This window comes from Leuciscus leuciscus, assembly GCF_965113295.1.
Source record: "Leuciscus leuciscus genome assembly, chromosome: 4".
In the NCBI taxonomy this organism is placed as follows: Eukaryota; Metazoa; Chordata; class Actinopteri; order Cypriniformes; family Leuciscidae; genus Leuciscus; species Leuciscus leuciscus.
In genome coordinates this window covers 2,037,176-2,049,271 of record NC_138728.1, presented here as the reverse complement: position 1 = coordinate 2,049,271, position 12,096 = coordinate 2,037,176, and the positions used below count along the sequence as shown (strand labels likewise).

Below are 12,096 nucleotides of genomic sequence, written 5' to 3'. Positions count from 1 at the left end.
TTATATGTGAATAAAAGCCTAAATTTAGTCTGTTCATCATATTATTAGCGATAGTGTCTCTTCAGAAAATTTGGACTAAACCACTCAATTATATGTCATTAAAAAGATCCTAATGGTTTGGAGCGACATGTGGGTAATTAATGAAATAATTTTCATTTTTGGGTGAACTATCCCTTTAAGACGAGCCAAGGCAGCTGTCATTAACATTCATGTATGAATGTAAAATCATAATATGGGTCTTTGTGGATTCGAACGATCTATCCCAGTGTAAATTGTTGTGCAGATTCATCACAAACTACTGTGATTGGACCATCTTGAAAACCGCTGTAAAATGTAACGCATTCCACGTGACAGCGCCACTGTAACCAATCACAGTCGTTTGTGATGATCAGTTTTTAGAGATTAAAATGCGGATGTGAGATAGGCTATCTCACATTTTAGTGTATAGATATTTAAAATAATATTTTTTAGTGTACAAATATCTCTAATAAAACAATAACAGTGCTGAGTTGTGATTGGATTTTCTGAGGCATCACGCGCCCCCTTGAGGATAACCAAAGGAATCGTAACCATGTGCGCATGCGCAGGCGCGTGCTCGTCGCGGCCGCTGCGGGTTTTGCGCACACGCCGCACAGGGACGCGACGCGACAGTTGCGGAGGAATCCATAGCAACGGCGGATAAACATGAGTTACTACAGCAGGTAAGACACAGATGGAAACATTTCTCAGAAATGATCTAAAAGTGACCCCCGTTTTGGGATAGCGGTGTGCGCGTGCATGTGTGATTTATCGTTTCTTTCGTAACTTTGGTGTGTTTTCTTGTCGGTGGGATCCTGTTGCGTTCCGAACGCGCGCTGTAACATCAGCCATCAAGCTAAAAACACACAACAACACACACGGATTCAGAACAAAACACACACACAAATGTGAATTAAACTGCTGGATTGTGAACAGAAGAGAAGGAGAATAAAGCAGGAGAGTGTGAATGAATGCGGTCGGGGGTGTAACGGTGGAGAAGCGGTTAGCTGGATGATGATAGCAGATGAACATTACAGGCTAGAAATATGATGTTCAGCTACTCGTCTGTAAATCACACAAAACGCCTCGTTGATGAGTTTATAATGATGAATTTGATCAATCTCACAGTGACTGAATGGATCTAATTCATTAGTCGCTCGAATGCGTTAACGTTACCGACCGTTACAAATATCCAGTGGTTTCACGTTTCTGATATAGTCATGTGATGTAATATGTACGTCATTACTTTATTGAAATGACATCATAATATAGCTGGAGAAAACTGGACTTAAAAAAAAAAAAAAAGCTTATTTTTGACATGGTTACATTATTGTCAAGGCAATAAAACTCCTTCTAATTACTGTAATGCCAAAATCATGATTTGTTATTTTAACTGTAAAGTATGTATTTGTTGTGCTTCCTTACATTTGCACTAATTTAAATAAAAACTATTGTGTCTAAATAGGACATCATAGTACAAAACAACTAGAATTTGAGGGTGGAAATCGTTTTGTAATTGTTATGAAAATAAGATCACATTACATAAGTAGGCTTTATTTTCTTTTATTCAATATATAGGTTCAATATATAGATTTTTAGGTGAATTGACAGATTCACCAATAGAAACGTTTCCATAAATATAGTTAAATATGTTTCCATGAGCTGTGATTATTACTAGAGCTAATCTAATAAAATGTACACAATATTTGATTTAATTTCACAACTTAAAATATTGTATAGATATTAAGTACTGTATATAGTGCTGTCAAATCGATTAATCGCGATTAATCACATCTAACATATAAGTTTGTGTGTGTATATATATATATATATATATACTTACACACACGATATGTATATATACACACACACACACACACACACACATATATATATACACACACACACACACACACACACACACACACACACACACACACACACACACACACGCACACACACACACACACACACACACACACACACACACAAACATATATATATAAACCCAGACTTTTATGTTAAATGCAAGGATCTGACAGCCGTAATCTTAAAATCTGTTTATATATTGATACTTATATATTTTTAGAAGGGTGAATTAATTCTGTCCTATTGGACAAACTCTGGAGTTCTTCTGTTCTTCTGTTCTGTTGTTAACACTGGTCATATGAAGGAAGGGATTAATTAGACAGTCTCTCATTATAATCAGTGTAGTGGATGAATCTGTTCTGACAGCGGTGTTGACTCTCTCCTGAGTCTAATGTGTTGACAAGACTAAGATCTCTTTCAACATCTGCTCTCAGTTTCTTTGTGTGTATTTTGTCCTCCAAACACAACCAGCTTCATCCTATCAGAAGCACACTCTGTCCTTTCCCATGATGCCTTGGGCTGGAATTCGGTGTGGTTTCGCCTGATGCACGAGGACAGGAAGTGGTTTGGATTTATCTACAGCTTTTGTTTAACATACAGCCTTCTTCTGAGAACAGCTGATGTAGCTTAACATCTCTGATAAGGACAAACCAGCTTCCACGTCGGCTTCTGCTGTGTGTTCGGCTCCTGATTTAGTCTGTACGCTTTCTTCAAGGTCTCTCGGCCTCGGATTGGATGGACTGGTTTCTAGTAGAGCTGCAGGATTAATCATTACAAGATTGTGATCTCGATTCATACACCCATGTAATCTTATTCCTAAATGACAGCGATTCAGCTCTATGTCTATTAAACCTTCAACAAGTGCGATCACACTGATTCAGATCTGTGTTCTGATCCAGAGAGAGCCGTTGTCATGAAACAGCTTCACTAACAGTGTTTTCAACCACACAGTATCATTATTTCCATCTTATAATAGTTCGCATTATCACTGAAGTACTGGGATAAAAGTTTATAGTTCAGAAATAAACAGCGATAAAAAGAGAATAAATCAGCTGTATTGATTACATCGTTACACCAGTAGAAGTGGCGACGAGTGACTGTTAAAAATGTAATTGTCATTGAATCATTCAAGAGATTCGTTCAAAAACGCTGATTCATCCAGTCATGAAACAAGCAAAGTCTTTATGAGTGAGTCATTGAATCATTCATTCAAGAGATTTGATTCATCCAGCAATGAAACTAGTCTTTATGAGTGAGTCATTGAATCATTCATTCAAGATATTTGATTCATCCAGCAATGAAACAAGTCTTTATGAGTGAGTCATTGAATTATTCATTCAAGAGATTTGATTCATCCAGCAATGAAACTAGTCTTTATGAGTGAGTCATTGAATCATTCATTCAAGATATTTGATTCATCCAGTAATGAAACAAGTCTTTATGAGTGAGTCATTGAATCATTCATTTAAGATATTTGATTCATCCAGCAATGAAACTAGTCTTTATGAGTGAGTCATTGAATCATTCATTCAAGAGATTTGATTCATCCAGTCATGAAACAAGCAAAGTCTTTATGAGTGAGTCATTGAATCATTCATTCAAGAGATTTGATTCATCCAGCAATGAAACAAGTCTTTATGAGTGAGTCATTGAATCATTCATTCAAGAGATTTGATTCATCCAGTAATGAAACAAGTCTTTATGAGTGAGTCATTGAATCATTCATTTAAGATATTTGATTCATCCAGCAATGAAACAAGTCTTTATGAGTGAGTCATTGAATCATTCATTTAAGATATTTGATTCATCCAGCAATGAAACAAGTCTTACTGAGTGAGTCATTGAATCATTCATTCAAGAGATTTGATTCATCCAGCAATGAAACTAGTCTTTATGAGTGAGTCATTGAATCATTCATTCAAGAGATTTGATTCATCCAGTAATGAAACAAGTCTTTATGAGTGAGTCATTAAATCATTCATTCAAAATGCTAAAAAATAAAAATGAATTAAATATATTTTTACATATTCTGCAGCAATTGACATTTTGTCAGAACCTGTAGTAAATTACATGTTATTTAGTTTAGTTGTCTATTCAGAATCGTGGGAGAATCGTGATCTCTCATGGTTTATTATAAGCAACAGCACAAACACAGAATGCATTAGGTTTGTGTGTGTGTGTGTGTGTGTGTGTGTTTGCACGTGTGTCTCCTAGATCTTTCTGAACGCAGCTGGCCTGGATTCACATTTCGGAGTGTGTGTTTTCAAGGAGTTTATTCACAAAACCAGAAAATAGTCCATCCACTCCCAGACCTGATGAATGTGTCTGAGAGTAATTATTGTGCAATTATGGTCTGTTTCGGTGGCCATTAGATGAATGTGGAAGAAGTACAGCCTGAGATTGCCATCATTATCAGAGCCGTGAGAGGAAACGACACGCTTCTGATGAGACGATTGCGGTTTGCGTTTACATTTATAATCATTTACATAGCAGACGTTTGCTTGCAAAACTGATTTACTGAACAAACCTGTGCTTTCTCTACTTATTCAAAGGCTTCATAGTGTTAAAAGAACAAACTTTCCTTCCAGAACTTCCTCAAAACTTCCTCCTGAGTTCTAGCAGCAGAAACACCGTTTACATGAACACATTCACGTTATTATTAAAGATTTTTAAACATTATTCATGATTTTTTTTTTTCTTAAACAACAGTTGAACGTTTGTCTATAATGTTTGCAAAACAAAATGTATTGCAAACCTTCGTATAACCAAGAAAAAACGTTTTACAAACACAAAAATGCTTTTTAGGAATAATGGTCGAAAATGTATTAAGTTACGGAAATTTTATTTCTGATTGTTCAAAATGTCAATTTTATAAATTAAATTATATTATATTATATTTATATTAGAAAAAAATGTTTTGTACAAAAGTTAAAAAAAAACATTCCATTTTAGAATTTTGCAAACATTATGGAAATGTTACTTTTTAATGTTCTCTGAACATTCCGAAACGGAACTAAGACGAAATCAGTTCCAAACATGATGTATAAATAATGTTTTTGTGCTTTGAGAAGATTATTAAAGACCAGATAACTTTGAATGAACATTGGTTGGAAGAACGTTTGCTCGTAACTTTGAGAGAGCGTTCCCTGTTCGCTGTGAAACACATGATCAGTCGTGTGTGTAGTGTCGTTTTAAACGGGTGGTTTTCACATGGTGAAGGTTTCACACTTCAGTGGCCTCTCGGTTCCTCCCGCTCACCAAACGCTACTTTTCAAAGGGCGTCTGTGGGGTGTTGTTGCCGTAGTAACCAGCATCATCCCTGAGGCCTCACCTGTGGCCGTCATGCGTGTGTGTGTGTGTGTGTGTGTGTTCCCACATGACCTGCACGAGGTAGAGACCACGAAACACAGACACACACTCACACACACACACTCGACATGGAGACGGTGAAGAGCTCTTCTCAGCCTGCTTACAGCCGCTGGTCATACAGGTACACACACACACACACACACACACACACACACACACACACACACACACACACACACACACACACATATTCTTAATGTGAACGGATGTTTACTGTTTAAAGGACACGGGTGAGTTTCTCAGTTTATGTGTGTGTGTGTGTGCTCTGGATTCACATGAGGACAGAGGCTCTGTTGTGTGTTTGTGAGGTGTGTTTGCAGTCATTAAGATGTGTTTCGTTTCCTGAATGACGCAAAATATTGACATTTACTGTATAATGAAGAATAGAGTAACAGTCGATGGATGAACAGATGCAGGGTCGATCAGCCACCAGAAACACTGAGGGGAACTTCTGCTGTGATTGATTCATAAAATATTATATTTGGTCCAGATAGATAGACAAACAGATGGACAGACAGATGAATGGATGGATGATATGGAAAGATGATGGATGGATGAATGGATGAATGGATGTATAGATGGATGGATGGATGGATGGATGAATGAATGAATGAATGAATGGATGGATGGATAGATAGAAGGATGGATGGATGGATGGATGGATGGATGGATGGATGTATGGATAGATGGATAGATGGATGGATGGATGGATGGATGGATAGAAGGATGGATGGATGAATGGATGTATGGATGGATAGATAGATAGATAGATAGATGGATAGATGGATGGATGTATAGATAGATGTATGTATGTATGTATGTATGTATGGATGGATGGATGGATGGATGGATGGATAGATAGATAGATGAATGGATGGAGATGATGATCTGGGTTTTGTTGATGGTGTTTCTGCTCCTCTGAGAACTTCAGATCCACTGAGAGCTGAAGTTTCCACTCATCACTCACAACACGTCATCTTTCTTTCTTTCTTTCTTTCTTTCTTTCTTTCTTTCTTTCTTTCTTTCTTTCTTTCTTTCTTTCTTTCTTTCTTTCTTTCTTTCTTTCTTTCTTTCTTTCTTTCTTTCTTTCTTTCTTTCTTTCTTTCTCCTGTTCCAGCGAGCATCTGTTAGAATGTGTGTGTGTGTGTGTGTGTGTGTGTGTGTGTGTGTGTGTCTCCACAAGTTGTCCTGTTGATGGTGGTAACCATGGTTACACAGGTGTCTCATCAGAAGGCTTGTGTGTCGTCTTACCTCGGTCACACCGTGAGCATGAAACATTCATTCAGGTGTGTGTTCAGACTGCTCATCTTCATCACTGCTCCTCACAGACTCTTTCTCCTTTCTCTTGTGTTTCTCTCCTCTGTACGGCTGTGATCGTCATGGATACAAAGACCCTCCAGTTCCACCAGCTTCGCGTCCACCGCCACGACCAGGTACAACACACACACACTGTAATCACACTCTACTTTTTACTTTGGTCCTGGTAGTGTGTTGTAGGAAGTTGGCAGTGCATTTTACAGTGCAGTTTCTACAGTGTTCTGATTGGTTTAAGCATGTTGCTATGCGGTTGCTAAGGTGTAGTAGCTAAGCTTTCCTGCCTCAAGTTAACCCTTAAATTCATGAATATTTCGCCAAACATTATTACATATTCGGGTCTTTAGTGACTGGATCTTAATCTAATGCGGATGGATCTCTAACTGCTGCAATAACAATTTCTAAAGAATAAATAAATTAAGCACATTTTGTTAATTTCACAATTAATTCCACCACAAGTAAATTATTTTACACTCAAATTATATATATATTATTTTTATATAAACAAAAATACTAGTTTCATATTTCTTTTTAACACAGGTTTGAAATGTTTCTCCAGTCTCTGCGTGTGTGTGTGGGTGTGTGTGTATTTTTAGATGTGTACATGTGAGGATGTTTGTGAGAAATTGATTTTCTTTCGTTTGGGTGTCTCTCGGTTGCCTAGCAACACAATGACTGATACACGAATGATGGCAACACTCACACACAAGTTTTAGTCTGAACGCTCATAGCCATCTTTCAACATGTCAAATTGTGTATTTTAGCATTAGATTCAGCCTTCGGTGATTATAATGAGCTTATCTACTGAATGAGAGGATATAAGTGTGTATATGAAATGAGATAGGTGTGTTTTAATTGGGTTCGCAATGTTGTTTTATTGTGTTTCAGTACGCTGGAGGACGACAGTCTGAACCTCAGACAGCAGAAACTGGAGAAACAGGTGAGACACATTTACACACAATTAAAACAACAATACACACTTCAAAACACAAATACACACTTCAAAACACAAATGCTGTACATTATAAAAACACATCAAAACACAATAATACACAACAATGTGCGTCAAAACACAATAAACCACGTATAAAAACACAATAATACACAATCACACAGGCCAGAACACTATAATACATAAAAACACACAAAAAAACATAAACAATAAAACAAAATAATACGCAGTAACACACAAAACACATGCCAAAACACACTAAAACACAATAATGTGTCAAAACATATTAAATAGGGCACTATGAAATCTGTTTTATTTTTTCCTAAATTCCGTTTCTATTTTTTTCCAAATTCCGTTTTTTCCGTTTCTGGATTCAGACATTTGAATGTTATTATTAAATAATTCCCCCTTCTGTTACAATTTCTTCAAGTTAAACCGAACTTTGAACCGAAAATGCTCACGAAGTGACTCTGGAGCTGAAGTTCATGCATTCATGTCCTCATATAGTGAGGCGGCGGAGGCTGAAAACACAGTGAGCGTCATGCACGTTTCAGTGTGTGCGTGTGTCTACGCCATTCATTTACACAAAAACACGCAGAACATGCAGGATTCATGTTTTTTTGCTGTTTAATATTCACAGACACTGGTCTATATCACGATTTGATTTAAGTTTACTGACCTGCTTTTTATTTATTCATCAAGAATTTGACAAATTCCGTGAAATTCCGCGTTATACAGTAAATTCCGTTTTCATGACTGGATTCCGTGATTCCTTCCACGTTTTCTGCATCCCAGATATCACAGGGCCCTGAATAAAACACATCAAAACACAATAATAGACAAATTACATGCATCTAAACAAAGTAACACATCAAAACAATAAGTTACAATAACACCTGAGTTTGAGTCTCAGCTCGCGGACCTTTCCTGATCCGGTCCCCCCCCCTCTCTCTCTCCCACCTCACTTCCCGTCTACTCTAAACCGTCCTATCATAATAAAGGCAAAAATTGGCAAAAATCAATATAACCTCACTTCAGTATAAAAGTTTATATTTGAGAGGTTTTCTGGTGTAAAACACTGTGGTTTCCTGCGCCGCCCTCGATATATACGAGACTCTTCTTCTCTCGAACTCTCATCCGTCTCTCAGCCCTCATTTCTCTTCCTGTCGGCATGTGTTCTCATCTCATCCCTGTTCTCTTTCACACACTCTTCGCCTCTGCTGTCGTAAGAATGATTCTAGCGAGAGTTCGTCTACTTCTTTCCGTGAGTGTTTGGTTTCTGAGAAAGGATTGTGTGTTTACTGTCTGTGTTATAGTTTACTTCCTGTGCTCTTAATGTTTTTAATCGCAGATTATCTTTACTTTACTTTACTCTGTCAAACATTTGAACAATCCTTCTTACTCGTCCTTATGACTGTTTTCACATTTTATAATCATATTAAAGCATAAAAAATATTGTAGCTTAAAATGCTTATATATTAAAAAAGAACAGTATTAATTATATACTATTATAGTATTTATTAATATTTTGAAGTAGCTTTTATTTTTGACATTGTCAGTTTTCATTTTTGTTTAAGTTTTATTTTTATTTTTTTATATGTTTTTGTCATTTGTTAACATTAGTTAATGCATTAACTTACATGAACTAAAAATGGGCAATATATTTTTTACAGCATTTATTAATCTTTGTTAATATTAATCAAAGATACAGTATTCATTGTTTGTTCATGTTACTTCACCGTACATTTACTAATGTTTACAGATCAATTAAATATATAATTTTTTTTTAAATTAACACACATTCGGAATAAATACTGTGGAAGTATTGTTCATAGTTAGTTCATAATCACTCGTTCCAAACCTGTAAGACTTTCGTTCATCTTTGAAACACAAATGAAGATATTTTATTGAAATCTGATAAAAAATGTTCTGTCCCTCCATTGACAGGTTACGCAACTACCAACTTTGACGCTTCAAAAAGTTAATAAAGAGATTGTAAAGTTAATTGAGTGGTTTAGTCCAAATTTTCTGAAGAGACACGATCGCTTTATATGCTGAACAGATTAAAGTGAGTGTTTTATCTGTGTGTGTGTGTGTGTGTGTGTGTGTAGAGGGCGCTGTTGGAGCAGAAGCAGCGACGGAAACGCCAGGAGCCGCTGATGGTCCAGCCGAACCCTGAGGGACGTCCTCGGCGTTCACGACCCCGTCGCAGTGAAGAACAAGCGCTTCTCGTCGAGTCACACGTCAGCACGGGCAGTGACATCATCCTAGACGGTGAGGTCATCACACGCTACCTTTGAGAGCTCAATCACGACACTCCTCACTGTGCTTTTTATGAGGCTTTTATGAGGTCTTCAGTGAACAATAAGCCCCGCCTTCTTAGTTTTGATTGATTTGCTTCATCTCAGTGATTCAGACATTAACGAGCCCTGTTAGACCGGTGAGTCAAGAATATTAAATATTAGGGGGACAATTTGGACATTTCTAATTATTGGGGGGGACTTGTGTCTCAGCCACGACACGAAAGCGTAATTTTCAAATGTATCCACTCGGCAGAGTATCTTCAATAAGCTCCGTTGTCCCAGGACACATTTGTTTTGTCTCGGTGTGAAGGCGACAGAAGGAGATGGTCCTCACTGCAGAACACGAAATCCAGGGGGAGGAGTTGGATCCAGGTCCAGCTCCTCCCACCTAACATATACCTAAACCTACCCATCTCCACCCCCTGATCCCTAAACCCACCCCTAAACCTACCAATCTCCACCCCTTAGATCTGGATCCAACTCCGCCCCCTGGATCTCATGTACTGCAGTGAGGTGCTACTGGACAGAAGGCCAAAACGAACTTAACTTAAAGGGTTAGTTCACCCCAAAATTAAAATTGTGTCAGTAATGACTCTCCCTCATGTTGTTCCGAACCTGTAAGACTTTCGTTCATCTTCACAACACAACTGAAGATATTTTTGATGAAATCTGAGAGCTGTCTCACTCCTCCATAGGCTTGTCTGTAATCGAGATCTGCCATCCCAGAAAAGTTAGTAAAGACATCGTTAAAATAGTCCAAGTGACTACAGTGGCTCAACCTTAAGTTCATCAAGCGACGAGAATACTTTTTGTGCGCAAAAATAAAAAATAACGACTTTATTCAACTATTAATTTTAGTGTAGTGGGCGTAGGCTCGCTATTGGCCAGCATCACACACATTACATTTACATTTACATTTAGTCAATTAGCAGACGCTTTTGTCCAAAGCGACTTACAAATTAGGACTAGATTAAGCGAGTCATCGTGAAGAGGCAAAAAACAACGCAAGAAGTGCTCAAAATACGAAATTCGAAGTTCAGGCATTGTTCAGAGTATTATAAGCCCAATAAACGAGGATTTAAAGGAAAAGGAAATATATATATATTTTTTATATTTTTTTTATGAGGTTAAAGGTCCAATATGTAATATTTTTTTATCACAAGAGGGCGCAGTTTCCAACAATAACAAAGGCGAAGCTTGATGACGCAATGAAGGAGGTGACGATGGGAGATGTCTTTTTTAATGCGTTTTCACCATCTAGCGATGTATCTAAATGGAATTAATGAATCATGATCACGGATGAGGTAATTTATTCGTTTTTGTATTACCTGTATGTCTGATCGTATTATTTTATGTCATCATAAATAATGAACTGCAAGGAACGTGAAATGTTATGCTATATTATCCCGTTACAACTTACAGCTATTTGTCAAATGATTTGTTGGGTTGTACAGGCATGTGGTGTAATTCATATCTATTAAAATCATCTTTACTGTAACTATTACGTTACTTGTACAAAAAAAAAATGTTGTTTTGCTTACCTGTCTATCAATACACTCGCGAGAGCAGAGTCTCTGTCAAGTCCAAGATTGTCGCGCAGCTCTCTCCATCTCGAAAACGCCTGGCCGATATTTATCCTGGTTTTATTCCGCCGTTTGTCGCACAGTCTGCGTGTATCCGAATATGGACGCTTTCTTTTTGTTGGCACTTCAATACTCGCCAAAGAGTAATCGTGATCCATAACAACGATAACCATACAGTCTATGGCTATAACGCTATAACCACCACTTCCGCATTTGATCATGTGATATTCCGGTGTGGTGGAATATCACATGGTCCACACCGGAAAAAAAGGATAGTGCGTACATTGCGTCACTGAGAGGCGACATTTCTTTTCCGGGACGGACAGTTATTTAAAATCGGAATTTCTCTAAAATAAAAAATCTTTGGAGACTTTTGAGATATTGTAAGTACACAACTGGAGGAAATATATCACACTGTGCAAGTTATTTTCGGAAATTTTATTACAAAATTGTTACATATTGGACCTTTAAGTGCTCACGCAAGAGATGGGTTTTCAGCTGTCTTTTGAATGTTGTCAGGGATTCTGCATTCCGGATGAGGGTCGGGAGAGCATTCCACCAGCATGGAACTGTGAATGAGAATGTTCTGGAAAGTGATTTTGTGGCTTTCTGTGATGGAACCACGAGACGTCGCTCGTTGACCGATCGTAGGCTTCTGGTAGGGATGTAGACTCGTAGGAGTGAGTGA

The 12,096-nt window shown here is 37.6% G+C and overlaps 1 protein-coding gene and 1 long non-coding RNA gene across 3 annotated transcripts in view; one reads left to right on the top strand and one right to left on the bottom strand.

Annotated features, from left to right (window-relative positions):
* LOC309496739 overlaps nucleotides 1-12,096 on the bottom strand; it is a 121,421-nt gene that overhangs the window by 51,719 nt on the left and 57,606 nt on the right. The window lies entirely within an intron of this gene.
* Nucleotides 602-12,096, top strand: part of tulp3 (TUB like protein 3) — a 25,291-nt gene continuing 13,796 nt past the window's right edge. Inside the window, exons 1-4 of one of the 2 annotated variants that reach the window (XM_082166817.1) lie at nucleotides 602-701; nucleotides 6,648-6,689; nucleotides 7,459-7,510; nucleotides 9,634-9,796. In XM_082166817.1, coding sequence (XP_082022943.1) covers nucleotides 685-701; nucleotides 6,648-6,689; nucleotides 7,459-7,510; nucleotides 9,634-9,796 — 274 coding nt within the window. In that variant the 5' untranslated portion in view covers nucleotides 602-684. Of the gene's footprint in view, nucleotides 702-6,647; nucleotides 6,690-7,458; nucleotides 7,511-8,678; nucleotides 8,787-9,633; nucleotides 9,797-12,096 lie in introns of those variants that run through there. The other variant, XM_082166818.1, reaches the window with a different exon arrangement.